Source organism: Phocoena sinus, chromosome 5, assembly GCF_008692025.1.
Source record: "Phocoena sinus isolate mPhoSin1 chromosome 5, mPhoSin1.pri, whole genome shotgun sequence".
NCBI lineage: Eukaryota > Metazoa > Chordata > Mammalia > Artiodactyla > Phocoenidae > Phocoena > Phocoena sinus.
This window is the reverse complement of record NC_045767.1, coordinates 52,282,871-52,300,506: the sequence shown is the minus strand read 5'-3', so window position 1 is coordinate 52,300,506 and position 17,636 is coordinate 52,282,871. Positions and strand designations below refer to the sequence as shown.

At 43.0% G+C, this 17,636-nt stretch overlaps 1 protein-coding gene across 1 annotated transcript in view; it reads left to right on the top strand.

The window, feature by feature from the left end:
• CCDC149 (coiled-coil domain containing 149) overlaps positions 1–17,636 on the top strand; it is a 96,778-nt gene that overhangs the window by 28,641 nt on the left and 50,501 nt on the right. Inside the window, 2 exon segments of the mRNA XM_032632671.1 lie at positions 4,312–4,473; positions 5,945–5,983. Coding sequence (XP_032488562.1) covers positions 4,312–4,473; positions 5,945–5,983 — 201 coding nt within the window.

The window sequence follows — 17,636 nt, the reverse complement described above, 5'->3', positions numbered from 1 at the left end:
ACGTAAACTCCTTCAGTCTCACTTTCTCATTTAGAAAATGTACATGATAATAACACAGTAACCCCATTATGGTTTTGTGAGGATTAAAGGAGATTATACGTGGAAAGCATTTGCCATACAACTTTCATTTTTGTTATTAATCGTAATAATAATAGTGATAATGTTATTCCTCTTCACCATTGTGGTAACTCAATAGAAGCACAGAGCAGGGGCAGATATGATCTCTATCAGCCTTCCTACCCTTACACTTTGCTATGGACTGTATTAGTCAGGATGGGCTAAGTTATGCTCTGATAACAAACACCCCCAAAATCTTTGTACCTTAAAAGTACAAAAGTTTATTTCTGGATCACACAAATTTCTCTGTGGACCCAAATGACTCTTCAGGGCAGTTGTCTGCTGTGCCGTTTCCATGATCCAGGTTCTGCAGGTAGTTCATACCTTGACTCTTGGGAGCTTCTACCCTGGAAGTGACTCATGTTCCTTCCAGTCCCTCTCTATTGGATAAAGCAAGATACATGGCTCTGCCTTACTCCAAAGCAATGGGGAAGAATAGTCCTTCCGAGCGCCTGCAAGGAAAGGAGAACTAGAAATACTGGAGAGGGGCACTAATGTCGACCACTCAGACATTTAGCCTTTTCTCACTCTATTGTAAATTGGTATTGCAAACACAGCTTCAGCCCCAGCACCCTTTCCAACCAGGTGGCTGCCCTGAAGCCGCAGCTGTCTGGAGATTCTGGAACTGCCACTGCTGCTGGTGATATGTGGAAATCATTGAGCTGGCTCTGCCCTAGACAAGGCAGAGGAAGCAACTTCTAGGTGCTTGAAGTGAGTCATACCTCCTGGCCTGGAGCCCCTCCCCGCAGTGTTCTCCCCAGCACCCCAGTGATATTGGATGGGATGTTAAAATCATGGGTTCCTCAAGTTGGGGGGCACTCTGGGAACCCCACTCATTTTCCAAGTGTGGAAACTGAGGCCCAGGCAGTGTGACTTTGTTTTGTTCCTTGCGTTCTGTGGCTTTCCCAGGGTCCCAACGGTTCATGATTAGCCCATTGGTAGACTTATATCTGGACAGAGGCCTCCGGACTCTGCCTGATGATTTTCTGCTGTCCACCCCCTCCATCGTCTACACTTACTCATCCTCCTTTAGAAGCGGAAACGTCCCAAGCGCAGTGACTTGGCTTGTCTCACTTTCTGTTCTGCTTCCCGTCCCTTCTAAGGCTGAGGCTGAGTCCATGCATTTGCTGGTTGTCCAGAGCTACCAACGGAAAAGGATCTTCAACACCTTTTTCTCTCTTTCCAGGCTTTTGCTTGTTTGTTTCCAATTGGAGGGATAGAAAATGGGACAATTTAGCAGTTGCCACCACAGGGACTAAACTGTCACCATTTTAGAATAATAACAAGAAATTCTATCCCATTGTCTGGTAACACTCCCACTGCCCCCCCCCCCCATACACATCCCAGAGTTTCTATTGATATTTTAATGAGACTCTGCATGTTTAGACTCTTTGGCCAGATGGTAAAATGTAGTCTGTGCTTGTACTTGTTCAGACCCCTCTGTGCTGTAAAAGGTGGCTCTGACAACCCTGGAATGGCTCTGAGACGGAGCCTTGCCCTGAGCTCCTGAGCTGCCGCTGGCCTATCAGTCCCTCCAGACTATTTTAATTGTTTCTAACTTTTGAGACACCATGAAACTGGAGGCCTCCAGGGCTTGGGTTTTCAAAGTATAGATGGAGTAAGAATCACCTGTGCCATGTGCTAACTGCAGATTTCTGAGCCAGCCACCAGAGATTCATGATTCAGGCAGTATGGGCGTGAGCTGAGGGTGAGTAGTCTGAGCTGGGACCCAGGAATCTGCATTTTCACGAGCATCCCAGGGTGATGTAGAGCAGGGCTCCTTGTGGATGCTGCCACGCGAGGGTGGCAGGACTGCAGGGGAGGTGTCCCATCTTCAGCCAGAGCAGCGCCCCTTTGAGCTGTTTATAAATGAGGCTTCAGTCTAAGGTTTGTTCTGCTGATCAAAATAAATGACGTAGAATAACATTTTTGAAATTCACTGTTCTAGACCACACTAAGCAAAAGAAAGAACAGTCGTCCAGCAGTGGCTTTCTAAAGACCGTCCTTTTCTTGGTATGGCTTCATCTTCTATACAGAATCAGTTTCTTACCCTTTGATGGAGCTTATAATTGTCCTGTTTTCATGCCCTAAGGAGACCTGAAGAGCAGTGATGCCACTCCTCAAATCCCAGGTCACTGGGTCTTAGCAGAGGACTCTGTGCTTGTTCATCTGCCAGGTGCCTTAGACCCAGAGGGAATGGAGGCCTATCACTGCCCTTTAAGCAGCTTGCAAGGCCCTGTTTGGACCATGCCTTGGGAGAGAAACGGCTTCTCTATTGGACCGTAAGAGATTGCAGTTCAAGGTCAGGGAACCTGAATTCTACTTTACCCATAAGTGGTGACCCTTACCTGGTTCCCTTCAGTAGACTGGATGTGACTCTAATCTTGCCTGCTGTACTGTACAATGCCTCCACACTATTGCGATTTTCTTCCCCAAAGTTGGAAGACACGGAATATTTTTGAGGCCTTAGATTTGGATCTGATACATTGAAGGGACAAAGGTGACTGTTTTTGTGCCACCAATGCCAATAGCACTGCCAACTGAGGCCGCTGATCACAGGCAAAGAACTGAAGGCACAAGGGCAGCTCTGTTAAACTGTGTGTAAATGGTATTTTTTCCTGTGAAATCTCAATACCTCCCTTAGGACATTGCAGTTCAGGTTTTGGGGCTACTCTTCTCTGATATTTACTCGTTGGGGATTTTACTCTTGAGAAATCGCTGTGGCAACAGAACCGTTTGCCTCCACGAAGACGATGTCAAAGTGTTAAAATCCAGGATGTTTTAAGGCAGGATTCCAGCCTCATTACTGCCAGGAATAAGATTCATCCAAGGTGGAAGTGTCCTCTCTTAGAACTCAAATCCGTCTCAGAATGGCTTTTCTCTCCCCTTTGTTTTTGAAGCTAAGCAATTACTTTTTTTTTTTCTTTAAGGAAAAAAAATGTGCTAATGCACAAAACTCTCTTTTTCCCCTTTCATTTGTTTGAAATTGAACTTAACAAAGTCAGTTCCAAGCAAGCAGTATATATGAGTAATGCTTTTTGTCCATGAAAGAGCATTGACTCAAATGGTATGGGAGTACTGATCCTGTCTCTGCTTTGTGTGAGCATCCATAATGACAAAGTGCTCGTGTCAGAGTGTATAATGAAACTATAAATTGTTTTCATGAATGCTCTGAATTTGGTCTTTTACGGGGCAAATTCAAAAAGTATTTAAGTTCCACATTTCCCATATGTGAATAACACCAGATGGTACTATAGATCCAATAAAAGGACAGAATCCCAGTCGGGCTCACACTGGTCCGGGTGGTGGGTGATTGTCAGGTGAGGGTCGGTCACAGTGTGGGGAGTGGGGAAATGGAGGAACGAAGATATCCCACAACTCTGAGGAAGAATTCCAGCAAGATACACCCAACTTTGGGGGGATAATTCAAAGTGTGACTAAAATACTTAGCTCATAAAATTGGTCTCTGGGTGGTGGGTGTCTGCATTGGAATCATAGGAGAAGGTGCACACCTCTGACCGAATTTATTGAACAAAAATTCTCAGGTGAGAAAATGTCTGCTGGGTTGCATGGGCAGGTACAATCTATTGCAGTAATTTATGGTTCAATTAAATTATCTTTCATTACATTTTTGGTACTTTTTTTTATTATAGAAGCCATATAGGTGTGTTCTATAACATTTAGAAAACACAGAAAAGTATAAAGGATAAAAAAAATGCAAATAATTTTGCTCCCAAGAGATAATTCTTAGTAATATATACAATTTTTATTAAATCTTTCCATGTTATATCATTTGGTAAAATTTTAATAGAACTTTACATCATCTTACCTGGATATCGAAATCCTGTTTTAAATAAAATTTTGGGTCCAACTATCTATTTATTTAGCTATCTGGGTAATTGTCAAAAAGGATTCTGCTTTTTAACTTATTTATCAATTATTTTTCCGGTCTCAGTTGGCCAAAGTTCACGAATGTCCAAGGTTTTGGTTCTGTCACGAGGGGACTATGTCAGGTGCAGTAGCAGCCTTTAGGCTCACATGTCATTGACTGACAAATGATTCTGGGTATACAATCTCTTAAAACAAAAAAGGCAACAAAACCAACTCTGCAGGGTGTGTGAACCCCAGCGCAGGTGAGAGGAGGGAGGCCTGTTGATGGTTCTGAGCAGTCGCCTGCATGTGTTTGTTCTGCAGTACCTGGTGTGTAAAAGAAAGCTGGAGAGTAAGAAGGAAGCCCTGCTGATCCTTTCCAAGGAGCTGGACACATGCCAGCAGGAAAGGGACCAGTACAAACTCATGGCCAATCAGCTCCGAGAGCGCCACCAGTCCCTAAAGAAGAAGTACCGTGAGCTGATTGTACGTATTACGTCACGAAGAGTTCCAAAGTGGAAAAATTAAGACGTGAAAGTCATCACCCTACTTATTCCACGATCCAGTCCCACTTGCTAGTTGATAAGTACATGCTTCCGGATGCTTGCTCTGGCGCCCATGATCTTCCACGCATATCTGAATGTGTCTGTGTGTGCCTATTTACTTAAAACTGTATGGAGGTGTTTTTTTTTTTAAAGAGGATTTGTGTTATAAATCTGCACTAATACAGAAGCCACTAGCTGCATGTGGTTATTTAAATTTCATTTTGAATTAATTAGAATTAAATAAAATTGAACACGGTCTCACTTATCACATCTCATGCCCTCAATCGCCATGGGGGGCTGGTGGCTACCGTATGGGACTGTGTTGATATAGAACATTTCCATGGTGGCTGCTATATTGGACGGTTAGCTGTAGGACATGTCCCTCATTGCAGAGAGTTCTATTGGACAGCTTTATATAAATGTTGTTCTAAAACTTGCTCTTTTCGCTCAGCACTTTATTTTGGACATCTCTCTAGGCCATATATACAGATTTAACTCACTTTTTAAAACAGTGCATAGTAATATTTCCATAATTTTTAAACCTTTCCCTTTCCTGGGCAATTAGATTTTCTCTAGTTTTCATATGGCAGGATTTTTAAGGATGCAAATGTTACTGAAATGGAGGATACCAACTGCATAGCGCTATTTTGCATTCTCACTTAGTTTTTTCTCACTGACGCCATCTCTTTTTTAAGTGCTGACACTATTGCTTACGTTTAACCGTCTGTGCTGGGGTCATTGAACTGTCCTGGAACACAGAAGTACAGTAGAGAGATTCCTGAGGTTAAAATAATGTTGACTTGTATGTGGACAGCATCAGATAGAGAAGTACTATTTCCTGAGCATTTATCGTTCACCTGACATATTTATGTATTCCCAGATGGCACACGAGGGAGAGAAATTGAATCCTTTTAAGACAAAAAGTCTGATAGGACTAGAAGTTCTCAGTTAATTTTCTTTTATTTTGAGCATCTCCTATCCCCACCCCCCAAATTGTTCTGCCCATAGAGAAAACTCAAGTATGTGTGTGCATTGTATGTGTCCATTACTATTCCTCTGGATCTATTTAAAAGAGGAGCTCAACTCAAACCAAATGAAATACTATTTCTGTTTAGGCTCTGCTCAAAAGTAATTTTGATAAATCCAGTTTATTTATTTGGCTCACATAGGTTTAGAAAGTATACAGATTGGTCCTAATTGGAAGTGATTCCTTAGAGGTTTTCCCAAAATGACTCTGGTTCAGTTTATAGTTTAAAATTTTTAAAGTATATTTGAGTTTGGTTCAGCACATTGTTGGTTGCAGGGGGCGGGAGAGGGGAGGGTCTTAATTTAGTTCATAGTTCGGTTCAATTTCTTGAATCTACACGCATCTAATTTTAAAAAAATAAAATGTAACACTGGTTTCTTTGTAGGATGGAGATCCATCACTTCCCCCTGAAAAGAGGAAACAGGTAAGACTTATTCCTGATCTTTGACAACTCTCAGAATGTTCGTATTGATGCCTTTCAACAACTGGGGGATTAGGGAATCCCAAAATGTATAGAGAAATCTTCTAACTTCCCAGAATCATTTTGTATTACTGGGGGGAGTGGGTGCTAGAGAAATACTGCCTACAGAGAGGGCCTACGGACTGGGCGAAGGAAACGCAGTGAAGTCTAACAGGGTGGAAGAGGGCACACCAGTTGACTGTGCTCCCTTTCTTGTTGGGGCTCCTTTTAGAAAACCACAAGTTGAGAGCACACTGCTAGAGGACTTTAGCTTACTGTTCTGTGGATGGATGCCGTTCTCCTATTCAGCTCCTGCCGCTTCAGACTTTTAAAAGCCATCTCACTAAAACTCATAAGCCATTTATGTTCTTTTCTCCTAAATGGTAACCAACATCGTTTATTGAGTATCCATTTTCCCCACGGATTTTGGAGGCCCACTTTTAGCAATGGACAAATCCGTGTATGTGTGTGTGTGTGTGTCTGTGTCTGTGTGTCTTTCTGGACTTTCTGTTCTGTTCCACTGAGCTTCCTGTATTGTGCTGTTTGTACCACATTATTCTGTTTTTTGTTTATAATACTTGTAATAATACCTGTTTGGGCTATTCTCCTTCCCTTTGCTCTTTCTTTTCAGATGTTTCTTGTTTCTTTTTTTAGATATAACTGACAAATATTTTATCAAGTCCTCCTCTGATTCCCCCCCCCGCCAAACCCATCCCTATTGGTATTTTGATTGGGGTTTTGTTAAATGTATAGATCAATATAGGGACAGTTAATACTTTTATAGCATTATGTCCAGGAATATCGTACATCAAATTTTTTAATCCGGTTGCATGCATATATATAGATATATTGCGTTTTAACACTTTCCTCAATTTTACAATTGTTCTGTACTGACATACCCTGACTTACAGTCTTTTATGGACTTGAGGGGAGCCTGGATGATGGTGATGTTAGTGCTGTGTGTACCATGTTATGGGAAATGCTCTGCATCAGAACAGGACTTCAAAACTGGTGGCTGAAAATAAGGATGCAGGAATTGTTTGCTGTCTTCATAGCTGTAAAGGCTAAGACAACATCCTGTTTTTGTTCATCGATCATATACCTGGCACAGCATATAAACTCCTTGGATTCATTACCTTGTGATTTTTGACGCTGAATAAACAGTAGACGCGCTGCACACATATGCGCGCACACACACACACACACACACACACACACACACGACGTTCACCCTTAAATAACAACTCAGTCCTATGGCTATCCTTTCAGTCATTCAGTTCTGCTCACCTCCCGCACTCCTTTCCTATTTTATTTGATTATTTTGTAATGCTCCAGGTTTGATTTAAAGTCAAAATTTTCTATGGAGCTAATTGATGTTGTTTTTTTTTTTTTTCCTGAACAAAATGACACGGAAAGTTAGCATAAATGTTTAAAAATTGGGATCCTTAATGTGGAATTGCTAATGTTTTTGTTTCTGTGTTTTTGGTGGCTACGAGCCGTCATCTTTGCTGCGATTTTAGAGTTTGTTAGTATTCATGAAGGAGTTTTACAGTGTAAGTGGATTCACGTTCCGTGACTTTATAATAAAAAATTTACATTGACTGAAGAGAATCTGATGAATTCCAGTAAGTCTGTCAAGCTGCATTCTTACAGCTCTAAAAAACAAACAAACAAAACAAGTTCGATGTCCTAAGCGCTGGCTTTGTAGCTTTTAATATGGCATTTGGTTTCTGTCCCTTTAGGATTTAGTGTGGTGGTGTAAGCTCGCTCTGCATTCTTCCTGCCCGGGATGGATGACATAGGACGGGCTGGGGTGCAAGTGACAGAAATTCTAAACTGCTGAATCAATAAAGGAATCGATGCCCTTGCATAACCACAAGTTGAGAGGCAGTGGAGGTCTCAGATGCTGTACTGTCATCACGTACTCATTCTCTCCTCTCTACCACACTTGGCAAAGAAAAATACAGGATACCCAGGTGAATCTGAATTTCAGATAGACAATGAATACTTTTTTAGTATAAGAGTATGTACCATGAAATATTCGCGACATACTTATGCTAAAACATTATTGATTATTTATCTGAAATTCACATTGAGCTGGGCATCCTATATTTTATCTGACCACTCTACCGTTATGCCGATTTTAACGTCAGCTTCCTCTTGAACTTAACATCAGCTTTCCTCGAAGCAGGAAAGGCAGGAAACCCAGCCATGGAATGTGAGTCCTTCCCTCCAGTTTCATTGGGCCATTGTAGGACGTACTCCCATTCCTGGTCTACTAACATGCACTGGCAGGGTACTATACATTAATTGGCTTAGATTAATCACCTGGGATAGAAGGGCTTCGGGAGCCAGCAATGCCACCCGCCAAACTGATTGTGTGGCCTTGGGAAGATTCCTTTGGGTGTCTGAGACTCAGCTTTCACATCTACGAAGTGGGAATAAATATGGTACCCACCACATAGCGTGGCTGTGAGCAACAAATGAGATAACGTACGCAAGTAGAGCCCTTAGCACAGTGCCTGGCACCGGGTGAGCGTCAATAAATATTTACCATCTTCTCTTCCTTATCATCCCTTTCTTTTTTAATCAATCATATATTAATGTGCTGTTGTCAGGACCCTTTTGGCTACCCTTGGCAGCTTGAAATAGCTTGGGCCAAAGAAGAAGTTCCTGGCTCATAGGACCTCAAAAGGGTTGGATAAGCAGAAATGCAGCCAGGCCGCAGGACCAGCTACCACCTGGACTCAGGTGCCCCCAGCTCTCTCCTCTGCCCTCAGCATTCTCTGTGTCAGCTGTCACTTCTTTTTCTGGACCTGCTTTCTCTGTAGAACAGGAAACGTGGCTGCTGGTCACATGAGGGCTACAGACCCCACGTCTTTGACCTGTAGGAAAAAGCTGCTCCCTGAATCGCAGGGGAGAGCTCGCCTAGGCCAGGCTCAGGCCAGGGGTCCATTCGAGTCAGCTGGGCATGGCCAGGCATCCTGTAGATATAAGGCTGCTTCTACTGTTGTCATGTTGACGGGGTGCTGGGTAGACCATGTGTTAACCATCTGCTGTACATGCCTTCTTGAGAGAGTCTTGGAATGATAGATAATAACGATGGCAGCCAGTGTTTCTGAGTGCTCACTCTTGCAGTCTGTCAGACCCTGTGCCCAGCATTGCACTGTGGATGATCCCATTTAATTCCCCCACAACCATGGGAGTCGGCGGTTATTATTATGATTGCCATCAGACAAATGAGGAAATTTAGGCCTATGATGGTCAAGTAAATTACCCAAGGGAAATTACGTAAGTAATTGGTGGAGCCAGAGTTCAAAGTCGTGCGGTCCACTCAGAGCTCATGCTTAGAACTCGCCTTGTAGCTCGGGCAACCAGACCTTCCATTTACTCAGGATCGTTGCCATTTTTACCTCTTGTCCTGGCATAATCTGTATTAGTGCTCCCTGTACTATCCAAAATGTCTTGGTTTGGATGATAAATAATATAGTCACCTTAATTCTAGTAGGGATGCTATGAGCAGACAATCAACAAAATGATTAAGATATATAGGATGTTAAATGGTGAGCAGTGCAATGGAGAGAAAAATATAGCCCAAAGCCAGGGAGGGGATTCTGGCTTAGCAATGGAAGAAGCGTCTCGATTAACAGTGGAGGAAAATAGTTCCAGTATTTGGAAAAATAATCTTACCTGTTTAAAATATATGTTTTCAGATTTTATTTACATATAGTTAGTTTATTTCTGAAAGCATGGGGTTGGTTTTTGGATGAGTGAGGGGGAGTGTTAAGATGTCCTCTTCATTAGCTCAGCGTGGGGAAGAAAATGCACCATTGAATTTGCAGGCACTGGTTACAATGAAACTTTCCATTTAGCCTGAAGCAGACAGCTTTGGCATCCGTGTATCCAGTACCGGAAAGGAGAGGCACAGTTACCTTCTTAACTATTTCATCGGCAGGAACAGGGGTAGAAGCTTGCACCCTGGCCTGGTGTCTCCTGTCTTATATCACATGTTTATCCCAAAGGCAAAACAGTAGGTGAAGTATTTACCCCTCCAGCTGCAAAACAGATGTACCTTGTGTAAGCGGAAGGCACTGGAACGAGAACCAGCTGCTGGGGTAACAGATGGGACCTGGGGGTCAAAAGATCCACATATTGGAAAAGGAAAAGGTGCCACATTGAGCATCTTGTTGCCCATCAGCCTTGAAACCGTGGCTTCCTGTTCTTGACCTGAAGGAGGAATTTCTATGGACTCCTCCCCTGTTCATTTCTCAGCTCAGGAGAGATTACAATCATCACTCTGTTATGGACTGAATGTTTACATCCCCCCAAATTCATATGTTGAAACTCTGGTCCTCAATGTGATGGTATTAGGAGGTGGGGCCTCTGGGAGGGAGTTAGGATTAGATGAGGTCATGAGGGTGGAGTCCTCACGAGGGGGTTCAGTGTCCTTATAAGAGTCACAAGAGAACTTGCTTTCTCTGCTCTGCTCTCTGCTGTGTGAGGACAAAACAAGAAATCTGCAGCCTGAAAGAGGGCCCTTCCCAGAACCTAACTGTGCTGGCACCCTGATCTCAGATTTGCAGCCTCTAGAACTATGAGAAATAAATTTCTGTTGTTTATAAGTCACCCAGTCTATGGTGTTTTGTTGTAGCAGCTCAAGCTGACTGTAAATGTATTGAGGGTTCTTCTCAAATATAAGTAGAAACAATACCCCATCCTCAGTCTTGGCAGTGCTTTGTGCTTTTCCGAGACCATGTATGCGTGTGTGTATGCACGTATATATCTATGTATGTGTGTCATCTCCCAGCTGTCTTCTGCGGCCACACTGCAAGTTAGGTCTTGCATAAAATCTCAAGGCAGCGTCATGGATGGCAGTAGATAAAAGCTTGGGTTCTGGCATCCAGTTTTGTGGATTCAAATATAACACTTCCACTTGCTGGCTGGGTGATCCGGGGCAAGCTGTGTTACCTTTCTGAGACTCAATTTCCTCCTCTCCAAAATAAACAAAAGCATGAGATATATTCATAAAGTTTTTATTAAGAATCGGTGTGATAATGCTTGTAATGCCCATTGCCTTCTACTTAGTGAGCGCTCAATGGGTGTTGGCTATTTTTTATTTTTCCTGTGACTTGTCCAAGGTCACACAGCAGGTTAATAGAGCAGGCCTAAAAATCCAAATCTGCTCACTTGTAGTTCAGTGTTTTAGTTCAGGGTTTTGTTCCATATTTAACTCTTAGGCTGTTTGAATGGGGAAGAAGCATAATCAACATTTAATCCACCCATTTTGGAAGTTCAAAGGTGAAGTGCTTTATCCGAAGCCCTCTGCTTAGGAGGGGTTGAGAAGCAGAAACTGAGCTAGGAGTCTTTACCCGTTAGGCCAGTGTTCTTTCCTGTGGCGGCCAATGTCTGGCCATAATGTCTTCCTGCTTTTTTGTCTCCTCCTTACAGGACAGCCAGAACTCTCATAGTTGTAGTTCTAGAAATATGGTTGTCGATCGAGGCTCTCTTTTAGAATTTAGAATACTTTTTAAAACAACTCAATTTCCAATGGCAAATCATCCGTTGAAGAAGCTGTGAAGATAATCGTGACAACGGTGATTTCACTAATAGCTTCTCGTGGGATGTTGAAATGAAAACTTCTTCTTGATACCCCAGGCAGGACTGTACACGGAGCACCTCTCTGCACTGCAGTGGGAGATCCACCGAAAGATCTCAAACGACCCTTTAAGTATTTTTCTTTTGCAAAACAAGCAGTTCCTCCAAAGGAGATAAAGGGGAATTTAAATTATCCTGGGTGAATCTTCTTATAAGTTGGGATTCTTTGGGGTCACAGCAACACATTTTTCCCCATGCAAACTCCTCCTTGAATAAACAATCAAACGCATCTCTGTCTTTCCCTGTTTTGATTTCAAGCCGAGGTACCACGGGAGGTATTCCTCCCGGTCCAGGAGGGAGCCTTGGCTTTCTTCCCTTAAAAAGCGATGGCTTATTTAGACGGTGACATGCACCAGGATGACAACCCTGGAGAAATCAGAGCACAGAGTGGCCCTTTGTGGGATGGGAGGGAGCCTTTTACTTCAATAGAAAAGTCTTCTTGGTCAATCTTATTTTAGTCCCCCGTGACCACAAATCAGAGCGACTTTGTATATGCATCTCAGTTTGATGCTCAGAACCTAAAACTTCCTTCAGAGATCTCAAGTGCTTTGGGATGTTTCTTTTTATACCACTTCGAACAGTACAACTTCACTGTTAACACCAGGGAAGCTGGGAAGAAATCCAGGGTTCAGCCTGCGGGAGTCCTCCCAAATCATAATAACAGTAATTTCATTCTGAGCATTCACACCTCCTGCTCAGAAGCCCTTCGGATCCTTGCAGTGATTTTTGTCAGGAAGGTGAGAGCATCCCCCAACTTAAACATGGAGGAATTTAGGCTCAGTGAGTCTAAAGAACTTGGGAACTATTAAGGGAGCCACTAAGTGGCAGATGCGGAGCCATAATGGCCAAGATTAAGCAAACATTTATTTAAATAGCAACCTTCTAAACCTACCGAAGAGCATTTGCCTGTGGGCCTGGAAATGCCTGCATTGGCAACTGTGTGCTTGGAGACTGTGGGGTGAGAGTAGGCTGCTGAGGGCTCCTTGCACAGCCAAAAACTGTGTGTGGAATGAGTTCTTGGGTGGTCGTTTCTTGTAAATAAGAAAGCCGTCACTGCAGCAGAGGTCATCGCTTGGGCAGTTGCTATGAATAGGGGGTGCTTGCTCAGCAAAGCAAGTTTCACTCTATTACTATTAACACAGAAGTCGCCGTAGACCAAAGCAGCGGAGTAGAAATTGCGATTAAATTTGCTATCAATCACACCGCTCAAGTACACTCCACGTTTTATCAAACATTTTTTTTTTCACATATTCTTGCTTAATCGAGTACTTTACCCTATTGAAGATGTGAGTTTAAAGGATTCAGGGGTCAACGCCATGTCGTTGAGGAGCATTTTCTAAATCTGGTCTCTTTTTCTCTCGCGCGCTCTTCTTTTTTTTTTTTTTTTTTTCAAAACAAAACAAACAAGCAAAAAACTCTCCTTGAGGAAGTGCCTAGGCCAGGGTTTTACCTGTCTCTCTCATTTTTTTCCCCTCCCATTTTTGCATTGAGTTTTAATATGTCAGCAAGTTGAGAAGGAAGTTATAGGATTTTCCGGTATACATCATTTTTACATTATGATGGAGAATGACTTTTCCATGGCTAGATTACTGAAGTGGTGTATATCTAATAAATTACAAAGATTTCAGGGTGACTTGAGGGACAGTAACTGGAATGTTGCCCCTTTCCCCTCCTGGTGTCTGGGCTGAATTATTTAAGGACTTAGGAGAAAACACGTGGCCTTCCCGTTTTACTGCCCTTCCCAATGTCTGGCTAGTGCAAGATTGGAAGGTTAATCTTAAACTTTTCATCACTTTTCTTTCATTTTATTTTTATCTGTTGGAGAGGAAAAGCTTTTCCTCTACCCTCTTAGGTTCGGTGCATGGAGGCCTGCAAATTTAACTGACAAAAGACAGATTAACAGGAGAAAAAAGCAAACAATTTCATGAATATTTTACATGCACAGGAGTTCAGAGAGAAGGAGTGAAATTCAAAGAAGTGTTAAGACTTGGGGGCTTATATAGCATTTTAATAAAAGAGAGAGGGTTTGGGCCTTAAGGGATGATAAATTGTGGGAAAGTGACTAGGAGATATATGGGAAACTGATGGAAGATAGGGTTTTATTTTAGTTAGGTTTGTTTATGCAGACTCATCATGGTACCAACGCTCTGTGTCCAGTGATTAGAGTTGCTATTCTCTTCCTGGTACGGAGGGGATGGGACAACTCACAAAGGGAAATGTACGCCCTTATTTTTCGGCTGAAAAGGGGAGGGAAGAATATTCTCTGTATCTTCTGATTCTCAGTTGCCTTCAGATCAAAATAATCCTCATGGCAAAGGAGCATATTTTGGGGTGGCATATTCTGATCTTATCATACCCAACTTTTCATTTCTTACATCAGGGAGGAAAATGGTATATAGTGGCTCCTTTTCTCCCCATCTAAAAGATTTAGGGCTGTTTCTTACAACTGGTATCCTGAACTCCCCCTTCCTTGTAAACCAGTCTTCGTTACTTGATCATTGAAAACAGAGTTCCTTCACAGAGACTGTCATTGCCAAATGTGATGTACCATTCAAAAAAATCTCCTCCCGCTTCTCATAAGTTTCAAAAATGTATTGCATCTATAGTATAAATTTGGATGTATTTTGTGACATTCGTTCATAAGGGAATTCAAATACAGTGGTAGAGGCGAGATCTAGAGTTTAGGATGCAGCAGGACCTGAAGAAAGGGAGATCCCCTTGTCCCCGTTACTAATCTGCCTCAGTGAGAATTTCCACAAAAAGGCAGAGAGGTTGGGGCGAGATGCACACAGTTGTCTCAACTCCCAGATCTCTGCCTTTGCAACAACTGTCAGGACGTGTAGTCTTCATCTGTGTGCAGAGAGAATTTCCCCGAGCCTCAAAGTCCCCACGCCAGGGGCTGGCCTTGGCGGCATACTTCTGCAGACATCCGTTGTAATTGGGGGTTGACTTGATTCTTGACAAAGGAACGTGTGTTGGAATGGACAGCTGTAATGTCCTTTTGGCCTTGAGCCTCCCAGCTATGTTTTCATCAAATCTGTCTTCTCTCCCTTCCCCATCACAGTTTTAATAGATAAACTCCGAGCTAGAAAGAGTGACTTAAGTATATAGATTCTACAATATACTCCAGGATATTCAACATCCCACTATTATCTGAGAGAAGATGTCAACCTTTTAATGTCAGCCCTGGCTATATCTGAATATTTAAAAGAGGCTTCTTTTGAAACCTTTTCATGTTTTGCTATTTATGCTACCCACCCTGCCCCAGAGATTTAGAGGAAATAATCTCTAGGTTTTGTTTTCCTTCCCTGTGAAATCCTTTCGAGTGTTAGACGGTCTGCCACTTTTTCCCTGACATTTTCTTTACATAGTGCTGCTATTCTAAACTGATGGTCACAGAGTCCTTCTCAATAACACAGAGACAAAACGGTCTACATAGCTGATAAATTATAAGCAGGCGCCGTGTGTTAGCTTGATGGATGGTTATAGTGAATGTGTGTGAGTCATGGGGGTTTTTTTTTTGGTCAAAAGAATTATGTGAATTTTTCTCCTCTATTTTGAGTGCTTTGAAATGTACCACTTTTCTTCCTTTTCTTTTCTTTCTTTCTTTCTTTCTTTTTTTTTTTTTGTTCTTTAAGGTGTATGTCAAGGAACTAGGCACTGTATCAGAATAGTCATTTTCTAGTTTTCAAAGTTATTGTTTGGGAGTTGAGGAGGTGGAAGGACTGAATAGAAAAGAATTGTGTGTTGACAAGTAAGCCAGCCTGTGAAATGTGAAAGAAAATTACAGTCACCTGCTTTAAAAGGGGGGTCTCCCTCCCCCTCCCCTCCCCCAGGGGGTCAATTTGAAATCTGGGGTAGAGTTACAGTGAATCCCCTTGGAGGCGATGTGATTCTAATTAACCATTGCTTTGCAGCTACTGTAGAAATTCTTGAGTTTATCTGGGTAGATTTCTTTTCGGCCAGGCTGCAGAGTAAATAATGTTTGACAGTCACATCACTGGGTCTCTGACTCGCTGTCTCCTAAAGTAGTGCTGTCCTTTGCTTCATGTGTCACTGGGACCTTTGATATATAACACGTGGGTGCCTGCTTTGCTGTAACATCCAAATACCAGAGAGTATCGCTGGGCTCAGTGCTATTCAGAGTGGGACCTGAGGACCCGTGCCAGGCTGCAAGCTGCCCTTTCTGGTCCCTACGACAAGATGAGTGCAGAAATTGAGAGGAAGGGCTCAGAAACTTTTATAGCAATCTGACAGTATGTATGATTTTACGTCAGGTGAATCTAACAAACACTTAGGGCCTTGATGTCTTCTTAAATTTGTTTTCCTAGGAATTGATTTGTATTGTATTTTGCACAAGTAATGATCTGTGACAGATCGGAGGTCAAGGTCTTTCACCACTGATAGTTTGAGTTGTACGGGTTTAGCTCCTGTGGTTACATTGGTGAGCAAATGTCAGGGTCTTCCCACCCACCTGAGGGGCTCGAGCCATCGTTGATTCAAAAAGGGAAGGTTAGGGACGTTTCAGATTTTTTTTTTGTTGTTGTTGTTGTTAAAGTTTTCACTCTTGCTCTTACAAATATTTCTTTCTGAACATCTCTTCCACCGTTTAAGAAAAGCAGCCTCCTGTGAAGGTGAAGTTTGCTGTGTCTCCTGCAGATGGGGTGCTGAGATGCAATGTGCAGGTGGCAGCAGGCTCGCGGAGGCCACTTTTAGCCGCATGCCAGCACCTGCCCTGGGTGGCTTCTCCCGTCCCACCTCTGAGCCAGTCCCTCCAGCCTGGGGGTTCTGTCCCTCCACCTGGGGGAGGGATTATGCTGGCTGAGCTAATGTCTGGGAAGTGTTCTGGAGTTCCCGGAAGGAAAAGGAGAGGCCGCCCACTTGTCATGCCTTGCGCTAAGGCAGGAGAGCTGCAGGACAGAGGGGAGGGACCAGGAAAAGAAAATTGGGAATTGAATCACCTCTCCACTTCACTGCTGCCCCTGGGGTCTGCCTGCTCTAGTGGCCTTGAACTGCTTTCCAAAGTGGGCATCTTGTGATGTGAGGGACAGAAGGAGAGAGGGAAGCCGCTTGCCTTTGCACCTACCTGGAACTTTCTCCGGGATATCCACAAGGCTCACGCTCACTCTCTCTCCTTTCTCAAGTCTTGGTTTAAGACTTGAAGTGTGGCCTTCGGTGTGACGCCTTCCGTGGCCTTTCCCCAGCACACACTGTTTCCTTTACCTGCTGTATTTGTTTCCGTAGTACTTATCACCCAGCTCCTCAGTCATTATTCATTTCGTTGTAATATAATGTAATTAATGTAATATCATCTATTAAAATGTAAGTTTACAAGGGCAAGAGGCTTTGTCTGTATGGCTCACTGCTGTATCTCCAGAATCGAAAACAGTGCCTGACACATAGTAGGCACTCCATAAATATTTGTTGTGTAAATGAACGGATGAATAAGTGAAGGGGCAGGATGACAAGGGAGCCAGCTGTGTCCAAGGAGCCATTCGGCCAGATCCATCCAACTGTCCACTGAGTGATCGAATTGGAGCCACTGCAAGGGCAGAGTCAAGGGGAGGTGACCAGCATTTAACCAGTGCCTGCTGTATACCAAGGAGTGTGGTAGGCATCCTAGGTTCATTATTCAATGTAAGTATCAAATTACTACATGAAGTATGTATGGTTAGCTCCATTTTACAGGTGGGGAAACTCAAGAGGTTAATAATCTTACCCAAGGTCACCCAGCCCAGTAAGTGGCAGAACTGGGATCCAACTTAGTCTATCTGATTCCAAAAAGAAATTTGAACATTTCCAAAAGAAGTCAGTGGATCACAGTGCCTCTTGTCTTTTTGCTTTTCTGTCTGTAGAATGGGGATTAATTTTCCTCATCCTTCACCAGATTTTTATCTGATGAGAATGGAAATCTGGGACAGTTGAAACACAACTACTACAAGATATGACTTGAAGTGTGGCT